The sequence below is a fragment of the Melopsittacus undulatus genome, chromosome 2 (assembly GCF_012275295.1).
Source record: "Melopsittacus undulatus isolate bMelUnd1 chromosome 2, bMelUnd1.mat.Z, whole genome shotgun sequence".
In the NCBI taxonomy this organism is placed as follows: domain Eukaryota; kingdom Metazoa; phylum Chordata; class Aves; order Psittaciformes; family Psittaculidae; genus Melopsittacus; species Melopsittacus undulatus.
The window spans coordinates 113,512,082-113,536,504 of record NC_047528.1 but is presented as its reverse complement, the minus strand read 5'-3'; the positions used below and the strand labels follow the sequence as shown (position 1 = coordinate 113,536,504).

Genomic DNA, 24,423 nt, shown 5'->3' with positions numbered 1-24,423 from the left:
GGGAGGTGCCTCTGCGGGGGGCTGCAGGCAGCACACGGACTGTACCGCCCATCCGCACCGGGCTCGGGTGCTCCCTGACGGGCTGGGGAGAGCGGGGGCCGGGACACTGCTCTGAGGCAGCTCGCAGCTAACCCGCGTCACGGTGCGAGGAGCGGCAGCTGCGGGGAAGAGTTGCCGCTGGTTGGTAGCCAAGAGTTTAACAACAGCAGCCCCCGGGGAGGGCGGAGAGTGAGGAGGTGACCGCCGCTCTCAAACCCTGCCCCCCGAGGCGGAGGTGCAGGCGGCAGGGGCAGTCCCAGCCTTGTCCTCGCTCCTCGGTGCAGGGACTCTTACTGCAGTGGGGAGTCCGGGAGCCGGGCAGCCCCGCAGCCCTCGGCTCACCGCGGGAGGGAAACCGGCCCGCCCGGCGAGCCTGCTGGGAGCCGGCTCCGTGCCTGTCCCGGTCCTTGCTCTGTTTCCTCTTCGCCATCGGCTCTGTCTTTCTGCCCCGGGATGCCGCCCAACCTCACCGGCTATTACCGCTTCGTGTCCCAGGAGAACATGGACAATTACCTGCGTGCTTTAGGTAACATCACTCCCCTCATCCCTCTCATTTCTATCCCTTTGCTCTCTTCTGCCTCTAAACTAAAAAAGTCAAAAGTCATGGTAGAGGTTTAGGAACCCCCTGATCCTTCTGTATGTCACCATTGCTTTTGTGCTGTGGTGGGCAGAGGGAGGAGGTATCATGGCTGTGGCTCCCTGGCTAACAGAGTGGAGCTCTGCGGGGATGCTGGTAGATGAGAGGCCCAGGTCGTCCACAGATCTTCTCTCCCTCTCATTCTCCAGATATCAATGTGATCTTGCGAAAAGTGGTTTGCCTTTTGAAGCCTGATAAAGAGATTATCCACACGGGAGATCACATGGTGATCCGCACAATCACTTCCCTGCGAGACTATGTTATGGATTTTGACCTGGGAGTCCAGTTTGAGGAAGACTTGGGACCTGTGGATGGACGCAAGTGCCAGGTGAGAAGCCCAAGCTGTGCAGTTTGGCAGCAGACTGGGGTGCACTAGGTCAGGTACCTGCCCAGCATTTGATTCATGACCCAGGTGAGAGCCCAGCCCAGAGCTAACATGCCCATGCAGGTCCAGGAAGTTCTATGAGTACCTCACTAACACCAAACAGCCGGAAACCCAGTTCTCTGGGACCCAAAGGGTATTATCCTCTGGAGCAGAGCCCTGAAAAGACAACATCAGCCTGCTTGGCAGTACTCTGTTGCACTTGGAAGCCAGAGGGTCATTCACCTCCCACAGAGAGCATCAGTCCCAAGGAGCCACTGAAGAGGCACCAGATCAGGGACTGCATTTGTAAACGTGTGAGAGGAACTGCCAGTGTCATCACTGGAAACCTGTATTGCCAGGACCTGCTTCCCTCGGGACCATGTCTTCCCCCTATGTTCTCTTTTTCAGACAACTGTATCCTGGGAGGGGGATCAGCTGGTGTGTGAGCAGCTGGGAGAGAAGAGGAACAGAGGCTGGAGGCACTGGCTGGAGGGGGACCAGCTGCATCTGGTGAGGAGGGGTCCAGTGCAGACCTCTAAACCCCAGTGGCAGTGGACAGAGGACACACAGAGTGGGCTCTGAACCCTGAGGCATGCAGGTTCCTTCCAGCTCCCTTCAGACTCCGGCCCCGGCTCCTCGGGGGGCAGAGTCCACACAAACATCCGGCTCCAATCCTTAAAAGTGAACGAGGCTCAGTAAAGGCAACGGCCTTTCCCTGACCCCTGGGGCTTAGGGAGGGGTGTGCAGCAGCATGTGGCCGGAGGACGGGCAGGGCAGCAGCTGGGGAGGGAGGCGAGTCGGGGATTTAGCCTCAACTCCTCTTTTGACTCTCTTTCCTAGCGCATGACCGCTGAAGACGAAGTGTGTGTCCAGGTTTTCCAGAAGGTGAAGTGAGCGCTCCGCCGAGGGATGCCCAGCATTGACAAAACAAAGCCCGAGGGAGCCGAGCTCCCTGTATCAGCCTCCTTGTTTCGTCTCTCGTCCGGCGGGATGGGATGGGATGGGACGGGACGGGACGGGAGGGGGTCACCGCGGGGCCGGGCCTGCGGGCAGCAGGAGGCGGGGAGAGGAGGCGGCCGCGGTGGGCCGGGGCGGGAGGGCGATGGGCTCCGGCTGCATGGAGGCTCCTTTCAGAATAAGAGTATTTGGGGAGTAGTGGGGCCGGGGCTGCCCCACGGCCGGGACTCCGCAGGCCCCGGCGTGATGGCCAAGTGGGGAAGGGTGGCTGAGGCTGCCCTCCTTCTGCAGCCACCAACACCAGCCGCCTTCTCCTGGCCCCTGGGGGTGCCACGTTCTTCTCAAGATGCCGGCACCCTCAGAATGGGTTGAAAACGAAACAGTCGAAGGTTTTTGTGTAGTGAAATCGGAGGGTTGGGACAAGGGAAGCAATCTGGTATAGTGGAAGGTGTACCCAGCAAGCAATCATAGCCATATCATCCAGCATGTCATTTATCTGCTTTATGCAGACCTCTACAACCCCATCATTCCTTCTATCGCAAGGAGCCTTTGTTGTATCACAAGGTTGAGAAGGTCAGAGGTTTGACTGACAGCAGCTGAAGCTGGTTCCACTGTTGCCCTCTTTATACTCCACCATACAATAGAAGTCCATCCGAGCTGTTTCTGACCCCAACACCAAGCTGGCATCACCATGTCCAGACTGATATCTTCCAAACTGTGATCAACAACTGATCAGCTCAGTTGAGGCCCTGAGCCACAAGCTGGTACAAACTTTCATTTCCTGAGCCTGCATTCTGGTTTGATGGTACACAGCAATTGCCTTCATGTGGTTAGCCAGACTCTTCCATTGGCATGTCAGCCATCCACATAATTGTCATGTAAGCTTATGAAGTGATATGCAGAGTGGATTGCTTCTGACTGGTTGCCAGACATCATACATCCATGACAGCTTCTTGCCTTCAGGAAGCATCTGGTTGGGCCAGAACCATAGATAAGAATCATGCCCACCTGATGTGGTCCACATTCACAGTAATCATAAGGGATAGTATTCCAGCCTATTCTAGGGCTTCAGTTAGTGGCTACCACCACTATTAATTTAATCATGCTATAGGTATGATGCCTAAGTCAGATGGTGACTTTGCACAGCAGTACTATATCGCTGAGACACGAGCCTGTGGGATGTGACGATGCATAAGGCAGAGGAAAGGGTGTGATATTGGGAGGACATTGTTTCATGGCTTCTGAGGCTGTAGAGCTAGTTTATTTCCAATGGCCTCCTGCAACAGCAGTATTCAAAGCAGGAGTCTCTCTCCATCAGAGGTATGAGCATTTTTGGCTGTGCTGAAGATCTACAGTTTCTTTTACTTTGTTCTGATATTGTCTGGATTTCCTGTCCAGTCCTCTTGCAACCCAGCTGAGCCAAGCAGGCAACAAAGAGGTGCTAGTTTTGGCACACTCCCTGGTTCTACAGGTATTCCGCCCTTAGGCAAAGTCAGGCACAGACACACTCTAGAGGGAAAAAAAAAGGTACCAGGAATTTCCTGGCTCTGATGGGACCCAGAGGATTGCACAGAACATCTGCAGCGGAACGCCACCAGTGGGAGCACTGGAGCAGGACTGGCGGCATAGCTGTATTGTCCAAACCGGGTCGATGGGACATGTAGCAGAGGGCTGCTCCAGTACGGCATATCCCCAGCTAACCACCCTTGTTTCACCAACTGACGGTCTCTCCTAGCAGCCCAGATGGTGCTATAGGGGCGGGGGAGGAAATGAAGACTAAGTTCTTCTTAGACTAAAAGTTAGTCTTAGACTAGAAGACTAAACCTGGTCTCCTGCACCACAGAACTTCCCAGAAGGAGCAGAGGGAAGGAACACACTTCCCGGGCGGGACGTCTCTCCTGGGGAACAAACTCCGAGCAGCTGCCGCTTTGGAGACCGAACCTCGGAAGGGTCTTTAGCAACTGTTCCTCCTCCTCCTCACTCAGGAGCGGCAGATCGGGACGTGCCAGCTCCGCAAGCGTCCCGCGAGTGCCCCGCGGAGCCGGTGTGCGGGCAGAGCGTTGGGCAGCAGGGGGCAGCAGGTCCCGGTCTGTCCGCAGCAGGGCTCCCTCTGCCCTCCCTCCGCCTCTTCGCACCGCCCGCACCGCTTCCCGCTGACCGCCGCTGCGGAGCTCCGGCCGGGGCCGCGGGCACGACGAGCGGGGAGCGCGCACGGCGGGCGAGCGCATGGACGTGTGAGTGGGGGCATCTGGGGACGGGGGAAGCGCGGCCGCGTCTTTGCGGGGAGGAAACGGGGGGGATTGGACCCTTCCAGGAAGGAGAAGAGGTCAATGGGGCTGAGCTGGCAGTCACTGCCCCTCCATGAAAGCTTTGCTAGAACCTATGTAGGGCTGATGTTTCTCATAAGATCTGGGCAGTGAACGTGTTTTGGAGGAACACTGATAGTCCCATTCCCCAGAGAGGGAGAGAGGAGATGAGCAGGATGAGAAAAAAAATGAGTCCCAACTGTTAGAGAAGAGAGATAGAGGCACAGCTGGGTAGCGGGCTGCTCAGGAGGCAATGCAGGATCGCTCCTCAGCAAACAGAGCTTGAAATCTTCAGATCCCTACCAAACGCATGGGGCAAAGATCCTAAACCAGCAACAGCCAGAAACTAGCCACTGGCCCAGAGCCCCAGGGAACCAAACTTCCCGTGGTTCTGCAGGACCCAGCTCATGACTGCTCAGGGAATTCAGCTGTGCTCCTTCAAACTGCTCCCTGGGTTGATGAATCTTTTTGACAGGATCACACAATGCATTGCTGGAGCCTGGGTTGTGTTGGTATCGTCATTTCAGTTTATCCTCCTTGTTCCTGAGTGACCCAAGTCAGGAGCTGGACCTGCAACTGGGCCTCCCATGTCTGGATTCCATTAGACAGTGCACGAGTCACCTGTGAAGTCTCCCCTGATGCTGGGTGACCTAATTCTGTGCAATGTCATAGTTTTCTTGCCATGTTCACAGGCACGTTCCTTTCCTCCTGTGGGCCTTCCTGTTTCTTGAAGTCATCAGTTCCAGTCCAGTCCCAGCAAAGCTTTTTGGGGAGATCAGATCCCCCAATTATCCCAACCCATATCCCAACAACAACATCAGCATCTGGAATATCCACGTCCCAAAAGGTTATGTGGTGAAGCTGACCTTCAGATATTTTGACTTGGAGCCCTCCGAGTCCTGCTTCTATGACTATGTTAAGGTATGTGCATAGATACCTGGACCAAGGGGTGACTGGAGATGGGAATGTGGCAGCCACCACATACAATGGGTCTTCATTCACCAGAGCTCCTCTCATGCTTCCCACAAAGGAAAGGGAAGGAATTAAAGATAGAAATGGGTGGAGCAGGTACTGGCAGCTCATGGCTGGGTAACAGTGATACTTGGAGCAGACTGAATCTTATGAGACTACAGTGATTTCCCTTTAACCTTGACAGATCAAAGCAGACAAGAAGGACTTGGGCCGATACTGTGGCCGGCTTGGGTCAACCACAGGCAATCACCCAGGAAGAAAGGAGTTTGTATCTAAGGGGAACAGGATGCACCTGGAATTTCATTCAGATTTCTCAAATGAAGACAATGGCACAGTGATTCCCTACAGGGGCTTCCTGGCCTATTACCAAGCTGTGGGTAAGTAGGCAATACCCTCAGCATGCAGAAAGAAGCCCGTGTGGCTCCAACCAATTTTGCTCCCTGTCAGGCAAATAAAGAGAACCTGTAAGCAAGGATGTGGATCTCTGTACTTTCAGTGTACAGCAGAGATGTTTAATACTTTCCTCCCCTTGTCCCTGCATCTTCTGTGTCTTCAGATCTTAATGAATGTGACCCTAAGAATGCTGCTGAAAACGACGAAAGGCCTCAGTGCCAGCACTTGTGCCACAACTATGTGGGTGGCTACTTCTGTTCTTGCCGGCCTGGCTACCAGCTTCAGAGTGACCACCACTCCTGCAGAGGTACATTGAAATGCTGAAAGATCAGAGGGTTCCAGGGAAGCAACCAGGAGGGGTGGGAGAATTACCTTAGGAAGCATTGACAGGGAACACATGGCTCCACAGTGTGACCTCTCCTTTCTTCCTCGACACCAGTGGAGTGCAGCAGTGAGTTGTTCACAGAGGCAGCTGGGTACCTGAGCAGCCCTGAGTACCCCCAGCCCTATCCTGAAGACCTCAGATGTAACTACAGCATCCGCCTGGAAAAGGGCTTGTCTATCATCCTGAAGTTCTTGGAGCCTTTTGAAATTGATGACCACCAGCAAGTCCACTGTCCTTATGACCAGCTCAAGGTACTGGAGATTGGCAAACTCTACTCCCAATCCTCCTGCCTCCTTGAAGTGTGGGGACACCACTATTCGAATGAGAAATAGCAAAAGGAGAATGTCCCAGCATGAATCGTGGAATCCCAGACTGGTTTGTGTTGGAAGGGACCTTAAAGCTCATTCAGTTCCAACCCCTGCCACGGGCAGGGACACCTTCCACTAGAGCAGCTTGCTCCAAGGCCCATCCAACCTGGCCTTGAGCACTGCCAGGGATGGGGCAGCCACAGCTTCTCTGGGCACCCTGTGCCAGTGCCTCAGCATCCTCACAGGGAAGAGCTTCTGCCTAAGACCTCATCTCAATCTCCCCTCCAGCAGGTTAAAGCCATTCCCCTTGGCCTGTCCCTACTTCCCCTTGCAAAAAGCCCCTCTCTAGGTTTCTTATAGAACCCTTATGATACTGGAAGGTTGCTCTAAGGTCTCCATGAGAGGAAGGAAGGACTGATGTCTTCCCTTATCCCTCCCTCAGTGTGCTAAATTGTCATTGTCCTGAGATTAGAGGCTCTGGATCACAGGCCCCTACGAGTGGAGCCAAAAAATTAATCCTTCTTCCAGTTTTATCTCCCTTTGATTTAATCTCAGGGTTTGAAGGCCTCGATAGCTCTTATAAGGGAGAAGTAGGTCTTGTGGCAGGTCAGCCCTTTGTTCTGATCTGTCAGTGGCAAACTTGGTCTCTATTGCAGTAGGGCTGCTGGAACATGTGTGTTTCTGTCCCTGTGATACATGTTTTCCTCATCAGATCCAAGCACGGGGGAGAGAAATTGGTGAATTCTGTGGCAAGGAGTCACCCGGTAGCATTGAAACCAACAGCAATGAGGTGGACATACTCTTCCTCACTGATGAGTCAGGGTTCAGTCGTGGCTGGAAGATCCACTACACCTCAGAGAGTAAGGCATTCCTTCCCAGAGGCTACTACAGCCCCTCTGCAGCATTTCTTAATACCCGCATCCTTTGTTCCCTTCTCCAACAGAAATACGGTGCCCACGGCCTGTCCCGCAGGATCAGTTTACCATCATCAGAGACCTACAGCCTCTCTATCAATTTCAGGACTATTTCATTGTCGGCTGCCAGACTGGGTATAACCTGATGAAGGTGAGATCTGTTCTCCACTCCCTTCAGACCTAGTCTGGCTTCTGCTCAGTTTGTGTAAGATTTTCCTTTTCAGTAAAGCTTTCTTTGGAGATTATTTCACTCATGACAATCTCTTGCAATTTCAGTTTCTTCTTTGCTTCTATCCAGTTTCTTTCAGAGCTTTCTCCTTCCCTAGCTCCCTTCCTTATGCAGTTACTGTTTCACAAAGCCCTGGCATAAGATGAGAGACAAAGATCCCAGAAAACATTGGCAAGCAAGAATACCTCTTTGGGAGGATGTGAAATCAGCCTTGAAGCAGAAGAGGTTACCTGCCTCCCTTACCGTCTTATTGCCAGGACTGAGTAGTGCCCAGACTTGTCATGTTTTCATGGCTGCTGCTATCTTTGCCAGCTACAAAGAACCTGTAGCCTGTGGCAAACACAGGATAGAGGGAAGGCAGCAAAGGGAGGGGACTGGAACAGGCTGCAGAAGGGCAACCATTGGACAGCAGTGAAAAGACAGAATAACACTGCAATGTGGGGAAGGGAATGTAAGGCAGTAACATCAACAGAGATGTATTTCTCTCCCTCACAGGGCAACCAAAAGCTGCTGTCCTTCACGGCTGTCTGCCAGGCTGATGGGACATGGCATCAATCCATGCCCCACTGTGAAAGTGAGTGAGCTGAGAATGGGGATTATGCCTCCTGCTGTGGTTTTTCAGCCTCTATGACTCAATTTGTCTGTGGCCATGCAACAATGGATGTGCTGGTTGAAAGGACCTGTGGAGGTCCACTGTTGCCTTGCATTACATTTTTCCTCTTGCAATAACTGGAACGTTACAAACTCTTACAAACCCACAAAAAATATCACCCCAAAAATTGCTATAATGTTGTAACATCTAAAAGCAAAAGCTCCAGCCCTGGGATTTTGGAACACCATCTCTCTGCCTGCTGTACTAACTGGTCCTGCACATCCAGGCCACAGTCTGAGTGGAGCCTTACAGTGTCTTAGATTCAGCTCTTGCTTTCTTTTCCTTTTCTGTAGTTGTGAACTGTGGCAACCCCCCAGCTCTGACCAATGGTGCATTCAGCTATGTTAACAAACCTGCAGACAATAGCTACCAGGCAGTGATCACGTACCGATGCAACGAGCCATATTACCACATTGTTACTGGACCAGGCGGTGGTGAGTCCTAATCTCATACAGACACTGAAGTCTGTGCTTGAAAAGCCCACTCAGGGTTTCCAGTTAGAATTGTCTGTGGTCCCCAGGCTTACAGCTCATGCTTTCCTCCCATGAAGGCTTCCCAGGCTTTCCTTCATTCTGCAGCATAGCTCCTGAGGCTTGATCTCTCAGCCCATTCCCATCTTGCTTCATTCCCAGATTTAGAATCATGGAATAGTTTGGGTTGGAAAGGACCTTAAGATCATCCAGTTCCAATCCCCTGCCATGGGCAGGGACATCTCACACTAGACCATGTCATCTGAGATTCCATCTATCCTGGCCTTGGACACTGCCAGGGATGGAGCATTCACCTTTTCTCTGGGCAACCTGTTCCAGTGCCTCACCACCCCCACAGTAAAGACCTTCATCACATCCCTCCTCTGTGCTCTCCTTAACTTTTGCAGAAGGTCTTATTCTTTCATCCATAATCATAATTTATTCTTCTCTAGTGTATTTCATTCTTTCACTGGAATTTGAGGCATAAGTGTCTGGGAATCACCAAAACTCTGAAACCTCAACACAGCAGTCCCAATTGCCACAAATATGCAAAGACACTCTCATATGCCTTCTTTTTGTGCTCAAGACGTGATTTGATGACATGAGAGCTTTGGTTACAAAAGCAGTATAAGAAGCTCATGATCTCCTTGCCTTGTCTGTTCATTTAAGCCTTTGCACAAAAAAAACAACCCATAGGTTTTGAAGTTGAACCAGTTCCTGGATATGATTGCAGAATACCCAGTGGTGCAGCATACATGAGAGGTGACAAGCTAGCACTGGGGCAAAGAGCAAGCAGCTAAGGAGTTCTTTAAGTTGCTACTTATGCTGAATTCGACTGTTCTTGCATCTGAGTTTAACTCCCTCATAAAGAGATAGAGCTCAGTCTCATCAGAAAAGAAGAACAAGCCCAGGAGCAAGGAAATGTCAGCACCAGCTAATTTTGATAGGGAGTCATCATGGTACAGTCAGTTTAGAAAGGGAACAGCAAACAGGTTCTTGGAAGCATTTACTGCAGTGTAAAATAAAAAGACTAGAAGTTATTTTTAGTCACCAGCACAACCTTTCTAAGAAAAGCGCAGTTTGGAGGTAGCGGAGTTTGTGTTGAGAGGCGGCATGAGAGTTAGCTGACCTGCAATATAGCCTCAGGGATAGACACTGAGCATGTGCAGTAACTGACTCATCGTTTTGCTGTCTCTAGAACAAACCACTTTGTTCTACTCTCTGCAACCTACAGATACCAGAAACTTGAATCTAAAATGTGTGTCTACTTCTCTCCCTCCTTTGGGCTAAATAAGGTCAAATTGTGCTCTGTAAGCGTATGGGCTGAGTAAAGCTAAAACTCCATTGAGGTGTCTCTTCAGACTTCTATTCTATATAAGCAATGTGTGAGCCTTATGGGTCCCCTGAAGCTGAGGTGCTTTGAGATGTACATGGTAACCCAGACAGATGGGAATAGTGGCTTTTTCTGGGAAAGGGTGCTTTGGGATGGAAAGGTTGAGTATAGGATGTGGGATACCTTGGAGAGAGAAACCCCTTCAAAATTGTCCTGTCCTATCCTGTCCTATCCTATCCTACCCTATCCTATCCCATCCTACCCTGTCCTATCCCATCCTATCCTATTCTTCCTTTGCACTCCAATCCTGCAGACTCGAGTCTCATTCATTTCCCCCTCATCCTGCAGAGAACTTCACCTGCTCTCCTGAGGGAACCTGGGTAGATGGAGACGGCCGGGTGAGGATTCCTGCCTGCTTGCCAGGTCAGTAAAGAACTGACTTTATCTGGTGTTTACTGATTCATGCTTACTGTCAGCACAAAGCCAGGACAACATGCAGGGAGGGGATTGAGGATAATAGTGAGGGAGGATAGAGAAATCTATCCGGGGAGGCAAACTAAAGTGAAGTCAAACAGTGATGATGTAGGAGAGAGAGAGACAAGCCAGGGCTGCAGAGAGCATCATGATCTCCGTGCATGTCTCCGCAGTGTGTGGGAAGCCAATCCATCCCATCACTGAAGTGCAGCGCATCTTGGGCGGCAAGGCAGCAAGGAGAGGCAGCTTCCCTTGGCAGGCTCTGGCTGGCATCCATGGCCGAGGAGGGGGAGCGCTCCTGGGTGACCGTTGGATCCTGACCGCTGCCCACACCATCTTCCCCAAAGGGGCTATAGGGAGGAATGCCAGCCTGGATGAGCTAGCAGAGAAGGCTAACATCTTCCTTGGCCACACCAGCGTAGAAGAGCTCCACAGGATGGGTAACCACCCTGTACGTAGGATCTTTATCCATCCAGATTACAACCCTAAAGATGATCACAACTTCGATGGGGACATAGCCCTGCTGGAGCTGAAACACCCAGTAACCCTGGGCCCTACAGTTCTTCCCATCTGTCTCCCAGATGCTACCAACACCACATTCTACATGGATGGGCACATGGGCTATGTGAGTGGCTTTGGTGTGGAAAAATACTTTATCTCAAATCATTTGAAGTATGTAAGCCTACCAGCGGTGGCTCGAGAGAAGTGTCAGAGTTGGCTGGACAGTAAGAAGAGTGATGTACCTATGGTTTTCTCCGAGAACATGTTCTGTGCTGGCTTCCTCACAGTCAAACAGGATACCTGCCAGGGGGATAGTGGGAGTGTCCTCACTGCGTTAGACACAGAAAGTGGTCGTTGGGTGGCTACCGGTATTGTTTCTTGGGGTATCGGCTGTGCTGAAGGTTATGGCTTCTACACCAAGATCATCAACTATCTGGACTGGATCAAAGGGATAGTAAAGGAGGATAAGCTCTAGATGTTGCTGTCCTACTAGCTGAAGAATCACTGCTAGCATATAAATTTCCAGACACAGCAAATCATAGTTAAAGCTTCTGATGATGTCCCAAAGCCTTTTCAAACATGCAGACCACGTAACCTTCATCATAAACACTTCTGAAAGCCACCATGATGAATTCTCAGTGGTACCATTAAAACTTACCAAAGCTTCTGTACAGCTTGTGGGACACCTCTGTGGATGTTCTAGTTCTTCCAAATGAAGCCTCAATAATATCAGGAGATGACAGCAAACACGTTATTGTTTGAAGTGCTGATATCATCGGACTACTGCAGTCTACTTTTGTACTCTATTGTGTGGGAAGGTTGCAGGGCAGCAGACTTTGTTGAAGGATGTGGTACCTTGTGCTGTGTACAGCCTACGTATGTACTCTGGCATCACTGAGAGTCTATGAATATTAAAATCACTGCTGGAGAAATCAGGTGTGTTATGGTTTTTCTGTCTTTGTGTTTAACAAGTACTAAATGTTCCCTATCACCGAAAGCAACCTATGGGCTTTACCTACTGCTGAAGTGTTTCCAGTTCTGCAACAGCACATGGCAGTTGCTCCCCTGTCACAAAACCACCATTAAAGTACCCAGTCTGAAACACCAGGTGGCTTCAAGAGATGCAAAAATAAGTTGTCTGTGTGGTGCCATATTCAAAAGAGAGGGAAGACAACAACTAATATCACGGAGAAAAGAGCCCAGGAACCTTTACTGATGAGAATTTGAGGATGGGGTTTCTTATACTACATGAAATAAAACTCTGACTATCCAAAAGCAGCTCTAAAATGATGCTGACCCAGAGAGAAGATGACTTCTCTTGTTTTGTGGGTAGTCTCTGGACTTGTCTTGACTAGTTCTGCTACTACAGAACAACCTATATTCTTATTGTGAGTCACTGAGAGAACTGAGGGCTCAACAGAGAAACTCTGGCACTAAGGTCATAGTTGCCTTCTCGCACTGTTTTCTGTGAGATTCAGCTCCAGCTCTTCTCAGGTGTCAGTATCTCTTTTGCTTTTGAGATAATACACCCTGGGAAGGGACCTGTGAAACTGCATGTCTGAGATAAGCTCATCCATGATCTCCAAGAGAATTCTCATGATTTTTCCCATTTGTATGAGCGAGAGGGGATCATGAGAGGCAAGAAGATCATGGAAGAACAAAGTGTCCAGTTCTACAGGAGCAATGAATAAAACCTGGTCTGGGGGAGGAAAGGGAGAATGAGGCATATGGAAATAGGCGCTATTCCCTGTGAAGAACAGGGAATTTCTGGGCTGCCCATGAGTACAGGTGACAAGAACAACAAAATACCCAACTCTTCAGTCCTTGTGAAAATTGGAGAGGCCATCTTAAAGAATCTCCTGCTTTGCAGGAGCCTGGGAACCTTTGGGAGAATCAGTGAGTTGACAAAAATCCCTTTAACTCTCCTAGGAGCAGCAATCTCAGCTAAATCAGTATCTTTCCTGTCACCTATTCTGGACCATTCAGCCACATTTCTGGTCCTCTTTTCTGCTGTCCTGCATTGATTTCAGCACTTTGTCTTCCTCTCCTTTTGCAGAAAGGTTGAAGTTAATCAGTGAGTAACCAGAAGTCACTGCTGGCCTGAGTAGCTTTGTGCTCACAGAAGCTAAAGGAATGTCTTACCTTAGTTTGAAGGTCACTTTTCCAGAACTGAAAATGGATTCCTTTTGCTCAACTTGTACTTTATTGAGATATTTCTGCTGACATATCCATCACATACCAAAGGTTCCTGACATCCAGCCATAGCAATCTGTAAGAGTTCCAGTGTCTTTTGCTCATGATTATCCCAGAGGTTTGAGCATGTCTGTGTCATTTATGACATTCTGAGACATACTGTGTAGTTATAAAATATTGTTACAATGGCACCACTGGCATTGTTATTCTTCCTTCCATTGACATTATTGTTGCTTTGCCAGTATACAGTCATCCCTGTGCACAAGAGGAACAGGGGCTAACACTGCAGCCTGGACTAGTTATCAGGGATGGATGGACACTTCCCTTTTGTGCTTCAAAAGACAGTAGCTGAGGTTAAGTCCATCTCCTTAGCAACAAGAAGGAATGATTATAAAACTTCATACAGGATTAAAGTTGGCACATGTAGATATAAAAGTAAAAAGCACTAAACATCCTGTGGGTCACAGGAATGTAGTATAAGAACATTGGTTACTCACCCAACAAAGAATTAACATATTGCTTGTTACACAAAGCTGAAGGTGCTTGAGCGGAGGAATCTATATGAGATTTCCCAAGAGCTGCACACATCCTCCTCACCACAGTATCATAGAATCAACTAGGTTGGAAAAGACCTTTATGATCATGAAGTCCAACCGTTCCCCCAAGCATTGCCATTCCCTAGGCTCTCAGAGGAGGTTCATAGTCCAACACACTGCTGACAGCAGGACTCATTTCAGAGCTTCAGGGTCTTGCCTGAATGAATGAATGAAAATTCACAGGTGAATGAAAGGATTTTGAAGATGTCTCATCTGCTCAGCTTGATCGAGAAGTCTGAAGCCCTCATTGATGGTAATGGTTGGTCAGCGAGAAGCAACCATCTCAAAAGAACTTCATAGAGACTCTTGGGTAAAGAGATGAGGTAGCACAAGTTACAGCTTGACAAAAGCTGGCTGCATAATGCGTCAAAATGTGACTAGACACGATTTAGGGAGTTTCAAGGAGAATCAGGTCTAGTCTGAGAACAAGGGTAATACACACATAATAGAACATTGCATGTAAGGCAGTTTGGACATTCTTTAATGCTGTTAACTATTCTGAACAATACAGGAAATACATAAATCAGAAATCAGGCTCTGAACCTACTCTGGGAAGCAACAGTTATTCTCTCTTGTCTTCACTGAAATCTTCATGTCAGGTGGCGATAATGGATACATATTCTCCAAGTGTGACAAAATGGCACAGAAAAGAATGAGAGTAAGCAGAAGGAGCCTTTTTGCTTCAAATAGCATCTTCCTCTTACACTGCTGTGAGTGGAACAAAAAGTGTTTCCCTTCCCAGGCACAATGACAGTGGGAAAAAGAGATACATATCCCTGACCACTCAGCACATACAATGAGTAGGCTTGTCACATATGGAGAGACAGCCAGCCTGAACATCATCATGTTTAGAAATGGTGACTGTGCTGAAAGGAGAGAGCTAATCCTGCCAGGTGTCTGTATCCTCATGCTTGCTCATGGTCTCTGTAATCCAGTCCAAATAACGCACTACCTTGGTGTAGAGACCAAAGGTACCACATCTTGGTCCCCAGGAGATCAGCCCGGCCACATAGTACTGTGTGTCATTAAGAGGATCTTGGATAGCATAGGCTCCACCGCTATCCCCCTTACAGCTGTCCTTGTCACCACCAGCACAGATCATATTGTCAGTGAATCGGTACGCACTGGAATCAGCAGAGCCCTCTGGTTTCACAGATCGGCACTTATCCATGTCCACCACAGGAATCTGGGCCTTCCAAAGATAAACGGGCAGTCTTCCTCTTTCTCTTTGACCCCAGCCAGCAATGTAGCCCAGAGTCCCTTCTTGCAGCTCATACTCAGGTGATTTACCAGGAAGACAGAGGGGTGAGATGTTTGGGCCCATCTTCACAGGATCCCTCAGCTTCAGCAGAGCAATATCATTATCAAAATCAGTCCTGTGTTCTAAGGGCTGCTTCTTCCAATCAGGATGGATGAATGAAGCCTCTGCGATCAGTTGCTTGGCCTCCCGGTACAGAGATTCTCCACCAACATTTATTACCCCAGCATACATGGTGGGCTTGTCATAACCGTCCAGCACATGAGCTGCAGTCATTACCCATCTCTCAGAGATGAGCACGCCACCTCCTCTTGGGTAATGAAAATACACCTGCCAGGGAAAGTTGCCCTTTTCTGCAAGAGTGCCTCCAAAAATCCTTGCTTTCTCTTCAATGGGATTACTGGGCACCCCACAGACTGAAAGGAAAAAGAGAGAAAGCACAAGGGAGAATTAGCAGTTACAACTAGGGGTTCTTTGGTACTTCTAAAAAGCCCATAGTCCCCTCCTGCCTGTCTCCTCCAAATAATGTTTGATTCTGAGTAACCAATGTTTATATTCAATGTCATAGAGCTCTAAACTAGTATTTACAGAGAAATTAAAGACAATTCAAGCAAAACTACAATCAACATTCAATTTAGTCTGAAAATACTAATTCTCATGCTCTTGTTTTGGAAAGCAGTTGTCACACTGCCCATGTTGAGTATGTCAAAGCTCACAATTTGATTGCATTCTAGTTAGCATTTTTCCTTTGCTGAATTATGCCCTGTAGGTGAAGGGATTGACTGACTTTGGATGAGTTTGACAAGTTTTGAGAAATATGACACTGCTCTTTAATATATATATATATAGTGTGTGTGTGTTGTGAAATCCAGGTTAAGTTGTCAAGTTTCACTGAAGTTTTACCATTTCAACTCTCCACTCTTTTAGCATATAAAATATTGAGCAGTGGCTTAATGGAGACCTTATTCGTGGGTCTTATGGGTGCAGAGATGCTACATATTCTTTGAGTAAAATGTTCTACCAGGTTTTGCAGAGTGTGAACACAAAGGGTATAAATAAGGCTGGTCATTCTAACATAGACAGGAAACTGATTTCTTATCACATGGCCTTGGTTGCATTGAACCCTTAGTCATACAGTAAGAGACTGAGTAGGTAGCTTCCAATTTAAATGAAGCAGAGTTTGATAAAGAATTTCATGTGACCATAGAAAGATATAGGCTGGAAGGTACCTCTCTATGTCTTTAGTTCAACCTGTTCATCTCTAACAGCCCCTCTCCCTGTCTTCCTAACTGCAAAGCCAGGTTGTTCAGAGGCTTTGACAGGTGACTTCTGATGATCTCCACAGGTGTTGATTAGCCAGCCCCTCTGGCAACAGTTCCAGTAATCTGGGGGAGCATTATTCCTTGAATACAGTCAGAATTACCTTGGTTGCAACTCGTGCTCATTGCTTGTCATTGTCTTTCATTGCTATGTACCACTGAGAAGAATCTGGCTTCATATTCTTTTCTCCTCCTGGATAGTAAATTCCCTGAGCTTTATGTTGCCATTTGTCTTTTGCACTGTGCAGTATTATAGTCCAAGTCACTGGTTGAGCTGGCCCTTAAGAGGGTTGAATCATCCTCAGCTGGATCTTGTAGTTTGCCAAATAGAATTTGGGGGTTTGGAGTAGTGAACAAGCATCATGTACAACTAGCCCTAGGGATGTTGCCTCCTCCAAGCAGGTAAGCTGAACAGCATGCAGAATACATAGGATTTAAAATTTTCTCTCTCAGCTGCAAGTTAAGACCCAGCCATAACTACCAGCAGTCAGGAGGAGCAGGAGAAGGACCCATACACTTCCCTCCTCAATATCTCCCAAGTACACAGAGACAGGATGAAAAGTACCTTGACAGTCCTCCATCTTGCTTGAGCCTTTAGACATAGCAAGTGTAGCTGAATACTGCAGAGCACATTAAACCTAAAGGGTTTAGGCTATGACTTACAGTGAGGGCAGTGAAAGACCTTTCACTATAATGCTACATCTGTAGTTCCCAGTGAACAGCTGGGCACTACCCACAGGAGAGACTTGAAGAGAAGCTACAGGTCTCAGTATAGCCTGGGAGGGACTGAAGACAAGCATCTTTTTGACCTGTCAGTATTTTTGATACCTGCAAAGCAGAGATCTAAAGCACTGAAGAACTTGAGAATACACACACTTGAAGATGTGGAAACTGGTTAGGAAACACACACTGACACTTGAAGAAGTCCTGTTATACCACATGTCTTATTATGTTGCCCACTTTTGTTTCCAGTTTCTTTCTGCTGCCTCATCTGATCTTTCTTTGGGACCCACAGCTTTCAGAAATGTGATTTAAACAACAGAGAAAGGATCGACTGTAAGTTCAGGCTTAACAGTTTAAAACAGAGAGAAGAAATAACAAGTGGTCTTCACATGCCACAGGAACACATACATAGGTTGTGGTAGTACCTGGGACACATTTTGGTAGCTTCGATCCCATCTCTTTGTTTACCCATTCTCCGCTGGCTGAGCACTGATACACCCCTTGGAAAACAGAAGAAAAAACAGTGACATAAGGATACAGTCAAGATGAAGAGAGGGTACATAGCACTACTGTAGAAGATGGTGAATTAACCCTCTCGTTTCCAAAGCAAGCACAACTTCATATACATTGCTGATCTCCCTAGAAGTACACAACCCCACCAGGGTGCTTCTGCCCCTATTTTGGAGGGAAGTCATTAACAGATTTCTTGAGTCTTTTACTTCTCCACCAAAACTATGTGCTAAATATGACAAAAATCTCCATGGTTCACACACCAAGCAAAAGGAGAGAGGACTTGCTAATGCATTTAAGGTCAACAGCCCAAGTGCCGACATTATTAGGGTGTATTAAACACAAAGGCAACACAAAAATACTGCCTGCCACTCCACACCAATGAAAATGTTTTCACAGTCTTGACCTGATGGGATATAATCCCAGCCCCATGATGATGTGAATGCTATTTCTTAGACCTTTGATCAAAGATGTTTGTGTAGCAAAGTCAATGCTTACCATCCCCTTGGATTTTTAGTGTATAGTAAGGTGCATCACACTGATAGCGGAAAGCAGCTTCGTATAGAGGCTCATGAAGTTCAGAGATGTATACAGCTTGGGCATTATCAATAGGAGTGGGATCACCACAGTTTACAGCTGTAGAGAAGAAACAAAGATGATCATATATAATCAAACGGGCATCCTCACCCAACAATATTATTATTCTGTATTATGGGGAACCACTTGGCTCCTCTGGTCTTTGTTACAGCCATCAGTGCTCACTTCCTCTGTTCCTTCAGCATGCTCACATCCTAGTCCTCCAGCATTCCCCTAATCTGGAGATACAGTGGATTTAGAGCCTAAAGGCTCCATTCTGGTCTGTTTCCCATAATACAGAGACAGGTCACTTACGAACACAGCTGAAATGGGAGTTGCTCCATTCCCCATTGTCCTGACAGCTTGAGTGAAAAGTCTTGATGCTGTCTCTTTTCTAGGGAAAAGAACACATGATCCATGCAAATCACTGGCCATGAAATACATCTGACACAAGCACTCCAGTAGAAGGTCCTCAACATCCTGCAGTGTCCCAGAGGTGCTCAGGACATGTGATAGGAAATGGCATCAGGAAGATGCTAAGAGGGCCAGAGAGGATATATGCTTTTTTACATTACTTACCCTCACAATTTCATAGCCTTCTACACAGGTCACCTTCACATTGTCCTTGAAGATATATCTGTCCTTCTTTGGGTCAAGAATGGAGTTGGGGATGACACTCTGGGGACAGCTTACAGCTTTGAAGAGATAGGTGGAAATCAGAAGTTAACTGGTTCAAGATTTACTCTCCTTCCATCTCCCAACTTCTTTCTCCCTAGTGATTATTTCCCCTAGTAAACAGGTATCCTCTGTTTACTCAATACCAGCAGCTGTGAACATGTTGACAGGTTGTACCATGAACATGACCTGAGACTAACTCAGCAGCAGAGGGAATGCTTTCCCAGGTGTTTACTCACGATCCGCATAGTAGCGTATTTTCCAGCCTTTGTGCTGTACTGCGTGGTCTGACTGGAAGGTTATGTCAAGAATGTTGTTCCTAGTTTTGATTTCAGGAGGGCCTGGGAATTTGCTGCCACAATAGGGACCAAAAAGCTGCTTTCCAGAGACAAGCTGGGACAATAACAACCAAAAAGAAATAAGAAATTCCAAATGTATTTAGAGAGATATTAAAATACATATGCAATACATACATATTCAAAAGCATGCACAAGAACTTCAACTGTCAAAAAGTGACATAGCGGGAAATGCAGTTAAGCACTTACATGGTCTTCTGACTATGAGAAGACTGAAGGGAAATTCAGACCATCCTGACTCCTTCCATAGGCCCCACACCTACCGTTAAGCTGTCATGGCAAGTCCCTTCTGAGTCAGCTGGCTCCACATCAAAGTCCCCGCTGCGTATGGTCAATGCCACAAAGTACCCTGGCCTCAGAGCCACCTGGTACTCACACCGTGAGTTCTCTGGGTACTGGTTGGGATAGTTGGGACTGGCAATCTCCCCTGATAGCTCAGTGAAGACATTTCCACTGCAGTTCACTAAAAGTATGGAAGGAAAGCAGGTAGGATTCTGAATGGAAATGGTTGATATATGGAGATGAGAAGCTTTCCATTTCCCACTACATCTCCAGTCTTCTCAGTCACCCACATTAACTATGCTATGCCACAACATTGCATCTTTCCACGTGGCCCCAAATTAATTCTTGCTATTGAGCACTTACCTCCACATGTTTTCTTATCCTCATAGAGGAAATAGTCTGGTGGACAAGTACAGAAGTAACCTCCAATATAATTATTACAGTAATGACTGCAAGGTTCCTCCACAAAATCTGTGCACTCATCCAAGTCTGCAAGTGTGAAAAAATGAATCAGCCAAGATTAGCAGAGGGCCCTTAGGGGAAGAAGAAGATGAGAAAGTGAAGCAAATACTGGTGAACCACAAAGAAAAGGCATCTCTAAGACCCAGCTGTTACAGAGATTCAGAGGATGTTCTTTTAACCTTACCCACTGCAACATAGTAGGCTGCGAAACCAGTGAAACGCTCCTCATTGGAAAAGTCTGACTGGAAGCTCATAGTGAGCGTGTTATAAGGGGTATAAAATTCCTCCACAATCGAGGAGCCGGGTGCACGAGGTTTCTTCTGCCCACAAAGCACACCTTCAAGCTGGCCACCAGACAGGACCTGCAGAAGAATGCAGAGAGGTGTTATCTCATTACTGGAATATGTGTAATTACCTACACTTGAATCTTTCAGCCTACATGTGGCTAACCAAAGGCTCCTAAACTGCATGTATTTCTCACAGCATTCAGGTAGATCTCCCAGAGCAAAGGTATGTCACACAGCTAGCAGGAGGAACCAAGGATGTTGTGTCATCCACCAAGCTGGCAAGGGTAGGAGCCAGCCAGCCAAGGAACAGCTGAAAAGAGCCCTTAGCCAACCAGTTTCATGACATTTATAAGATGCTTGAGGATTGTTCCTTCTTACAGACTTTCCAGCTGTGAGATACCTGTCTTCATTTCTCAGATACAAATTAATGCAGGAATTTATCTGTTAACATCCTTTCCTCAGGCCCACTTCAACAAAAAATCAACCCCATGGTTCAAAATGGCAAACCCAATCATTGATAGTCTGCAGGGCAGTCTAATAGGACGTGTTATTAAACATCCTAGCAGAGCACATCCATCCCACTGTCCCACCTTGGTCTTTCTCCAAGACCTCCTGGTGCTGCACCTGCCCTTATTACCTGTTGTCACACATAGCTATTGCAGGATAGGGTGTTCTTGTTTCCATCTGTGTGGAAGTGCTGGATCTCCTCTGCCTTGTGGGACAAAGTGGGGAATATCTAGTGGGTCTCTAAGATTTAAGATCATAGGAAACTGTAGCACAATGACCACAGCACTTTATCTGAGTGTCCACTATCCATACACAGAGCTCTTGACTGGTTTTAACCTCCATCATTTCCAATCAATTTCTGGTTGCATTAAACCATCTATGTCCACTCATGAATTAATATGAATAATTTCAGGATCAGAAAAGCAATGCCCTGAGAAAATATCTTTTTATACCTGCAGTTCACTGGCTCAGAATGTGCCTTGCAATAGGGAGGTGTCAGTGGTGGCTAAGAAGGCTTTTCCTATAAATACAGGAGAAATATGAGGAGGGGAACATATGTGGGACACTCAGCTGGCAGACAATGCTCATGTGGTATGAGGCAAACTCAAATCAATTTAGTGACTGCTAGCGCAGATACACTCAGTCATGTGGGCTTCTTGGGAGTTCAGAACAGGAAGGATGTGTCTACCTCCTTTTCCAGCCCCCAGTTTTGTACACAGCCTTTCTGTTGTGTACTCTAACACTCCTTGTCTTTTTCTCACTCGAGGATGGGGATAATACCTTCACAAAGTCATATTCGCAGTTCTGTGATGGTTCAAGATCCATATGTGTGAAATAAAGGCGAATGCCAAATCCTGAAGGGACCTGGATATCCCAAGATTCCTGCACATCATTGGGATACACCTGAGGATAATTGGGTGACAAGATCTCACCATACATGGAGGCTGCATCAGCCCAGGCAGGAAGACAGAAGAAGATAAGGTACCTGAGAAAAGAGGAAGATTATATTGCACTAGTCTTCTCTGTCCATATATGCATGCAGCCCCTAGGGGAAAAGCCAGTCTCTGGCTGTACACAGCATGCAGCACAGCTTCTGGCTTTGGAGTTTTAATAACCAATGCTGTGGCTGCAGGGGCCCTTCTCTTTCTCCTGTAGTCTTTCACACAGAAGGATTATATCTCAGTCATGCTCTCTGCTCCTCTCTAGCTCTGTAAGATCTGATAATGCTGCAGGTGTTGAACATAAGGGTCTCAAGTGCTATTCCTCACTTCACTGCCTTGTTCTGGAGGTTACTTGGGCTATACATACATGCAGATTTGAGAATCAGTACAGTACTACAGGGAAAAACACTTGATTTAAAACATGACATTTTTAATAAAGCTGAGTTCCCTTTGGAGATTCAGTAACTCACCACATCTGGAAAAAGCAGCTCTTCCTTTCTTTCGGGAAATCTTTCAGGAATTGGACTTTGGAGTTATGGTCTGGGACAAAAAACAGTGTGACTGATTAGTGTTGCTTGTCCTTCTACTTGTCAGCTAGGCAGGTCAAAGACCCTAAAACGCCAGCTGGGGAGAATATGTCAATGTTCTTCCTCAAAAGCAAGTTTAGGTCTCTGTTCATTCCTGCATACAGCAACCCCAAGCACCAAGAAGGGACAGTAGGCTCTGTACTGACAAAATGGAGAGCTGATCTCTATCTTGGCACTCCCTGGTACCCTTATTCTCCGTTTATGACTACCAGTGTCTCCAAACACCGTGCTGGTGCACAGAAGATTAAGACAGAAAGTAACCCCACACACACACTCTGCTCTCACCCACCTCAAAAACTATGCCAAGATCCTGGCGCTGGGGAACAGCTTGTCCCGACTCTTCTGGCTGTCAGACAGATACTCAGGAGGAGTTTCCTTTCGCATTTCTAATACTTGCAGTATTTACCTTCTCTCCCTAGTTCATGTCTGCTTTTCTTCTTGCTTCCCTTTTCCCTTTTTAATTCCTGGCCACACTCTCCTCCAAACCAACCCAAGGCTCTAATCCGCAGTGTCGCAGCACCCTCTACCTGTGGGATGCTGGGTTGAGATGCTCGGCTCGCCGGCTCCCGGCAGAAAGGGGGATTTCCAGTCAATTGCACAATCCCGTTGGCTCAGGCTGCGCGGAGGCAGCAAACGGATCTGGGCTGTGTGTGTTAGGCATTATCGGGAAATCAGATGACTTTGGGGAAAAGGGAGGGGAGCAGAGTTCTCTGTTGCCCGCCCCCCCCCCCCCCTTCCTTTTAAAAGCTGAGAATAACATGCAAAGGGTGGAGAAAAGGGGAAGTCAACTTGAGAGCTTGTCCAATGCTTTTGCATGGAAAACAGCTGTTCGATCATCCTGTTCACAGACCACTTTGCCCGAGCCCACTCTGCCACTGCAGCCTGGTTGTCACAGGGCTCCTGCCGTGGCTCATCATCTAATGCTGCAAACACCCTTTTTCATAGGGGTAAAAAAGGGAAAGATAGTGGCCTATTCAATGTTGTGCCTCTCTGAGGCTACCAGCAGGAGTAGGGGTGCATTGTTTTCCTGGGTTTTGTTATGGGAACACTCCTGTAGGTAAGAACTTCACTAAGAACTCATAACTACCTCTTCATTTACCAAGTAAACTTCATGTAAGAGCATCTGTTCATCAGACTTAGCCCTGGAGCAAGCTAGATCTAAGAGCCTTCTGGAAAGCAGTTTCAAGACTTATGCCAGCTAGGACTCTTAATCCAGCCAGTGCCCACAAGCCAAGACCAAAGTACCACCATATAAGCTAAAAGACCTGTCACTAATACTCTAAAAACTCCTCCTCACAGACCAGCTACGCTGGGACTGGACTATAAACGAACATGTAAAACTCCATTAGAAGTTATCCCGTTTACAATCAGCACAGCAAACTCCAGAGCTTGTTTCAGCCAGGCAAAAAATCATTGACGTTTCAACAGGCCATAGGCAAAGTGTGTGTTAGCAAAGCCCAGCTGAGCAACCACTTTATATTGTCAAGGGAGACAAACACCTACAGATGAATCATTACTGACTTCATTGTAGTCAGGATAAAGGCTTTATTTGAAGAACATGCCTAGTCTGTTTTCTTTGTCAAACTGAGAATGGATAGTGAAAGAAAACAGTGTGTCACCTACCTTCTGATGTCTCTAGGGAGCACTGCTTGATGTTTCTAACTGGAATTTTGAGAACCAGGAAAACAATGATCAAAGATACACAAGGAATCACAGACACACATTTTCCCCTCTGAACTGGGTAAAGATCCTTGCCAGTGACTCTGCAAGTCACAGTCATATTTTAAGGTGGGCATGGCAGAAGTAAAATGAGTGTGAGCTGATAGATGATGCATGTCATTGGCTTGCAAGGGAATTGTATGTTTTCACATAAACCTGACTCAAACTGTCTGCAGCAGTGGTAAATTAATGTGTATGTGAATATCAATAGTTCTTTGGAAGGCATACACCTATTAAGTAAGAAAAAGATGGCTGAAGTTAGTTAAATAAGTAACCTGGACATCCGTGTGCATAATGCTAACTATTCATACAGCAGACCGGTGACATTGATGTATGTAATTACATTGGATACGCACAGAGCATTTGATTGCATTTGCCTAGATGTGTATTGGGTTTACAGTGTGTAAGATGAAAGAGCTAGGCAATATATTCCACAATTCACTGAAACTATGTCAGGAATAATATTAAAATAATAATTTAAAAGAGGCAAATCATGCC

General features: G+C 47.3%; 3 protein-coding genes across 5 annotated transcripts; 2 read left to right on the top strand and 1 right to left on the bottom strand.

The window, feature by feature from the left end:
* Positions 1 to 116: 116 nt before the first annotated feature.
* RBP5 (retinol binding protein 5) lies at positions 117 to 2,000 on the top strand. Its single transcript, XM_005146635.3, has 4 exons — positions 117 to 565; positions 826 to 1,004; positions 1,449 to 1,550; positions 1,881 to 2,000. Exons 1-4 carry the CDS (start codon positions 493 to 495, stop codon positions 1,932 to 1,934), a joined length of 408 nt encoding a protein of 135 aa, XP_005146692.1. The 5' UTR covers positions 117 to 492; the 3' UTR covers positions 1,935 to 2,000.
* Positions 2,001 to 3,692: 1,692 nt separating this feature from the next.
* LOC101880313 (complement C1r subcomponent) lies at positions 3,693 to 11,869 on the top strand. The gene is made up of 11 exons (XM_031046893.2): positions 3,693 to 4,231; positions 4,996 to 5,224; positions 5,460 to 5,652; positions 5,832 to 5,975; positions 6,108 to 6,304; positions 7,074 to 7,221; positions 7,305 to 7,426; positions 8,000 to 8,078; positions 8,450 to 8,590; positions 10,308 to 10,382; positions 10,607 to 11,869. Exons 1-11 carry the CDS (start codon positions 4,224 to 4,226, stop codon positions 11,407 to 11,409), a joined length of 2,139 nt encoding a protein of 712 aa, XP_030902753.2. The 5' UTR covers positions 3,693 to 4,223; the 3' UTR covers positions 11,410 to 11,869.
* Positions 11,870 to 13,909: 2,040 nt separating this feature from the next.
* Positions 13,910 to 22,853, bottom strand: C1S (complement C1s). Of its 3 annotated transcripts, none has more exons than XM_031046888.2 (12): positions 22,734 to 22,853; positions 22,090 to 22,159; positions 21,459 to 21,663; positions 20,069 to 20,246; positions 19,786 to 19,911; positions 19,404 to 19,603; positions 19,024 to 19,177; positions 18,689 to 18,804; positions 18,425 to 18,503; positions 18,032 to 18,169; positions 17,449 to 17,523; positions 13,910 to 15,397 (listed from the first exon to the last, which is right to left on the bottom strand). In XM_031046888.2, exons 2-12 carry the CDS (start codon positions 22,092 to 22,094, stop codon positions 14,604 to 14,606), a joined length of 2,070 nt encoding a protein of 689 aa, XP_030902748.2. In that variant the 5' UTR covers positions 22,095 to 22,159; positions 22,734 to 22,853; the 3' UTR covers positions 13,910 to 14,603. The 3 variants fall into 3 exon arrangements, with proteins under 3 accessions (XP_030902748.2, XP_030902747.2, XP_005146735.2); XM_031046887.2 differs by lacking the exon at positions 22,734 to 22,853 and adding an exon at positions 22,613 to 22,722; XM_005146678.3 differs by lacking the exon at positions 22,734 to 22,853 and adding an exon at positions 22,496 to 22,722 and having other exon boundaries at positions 13,913 to 15,397.
* Positions 22,854 to 24,423: the final 1,570 nt, after the last annotated feature.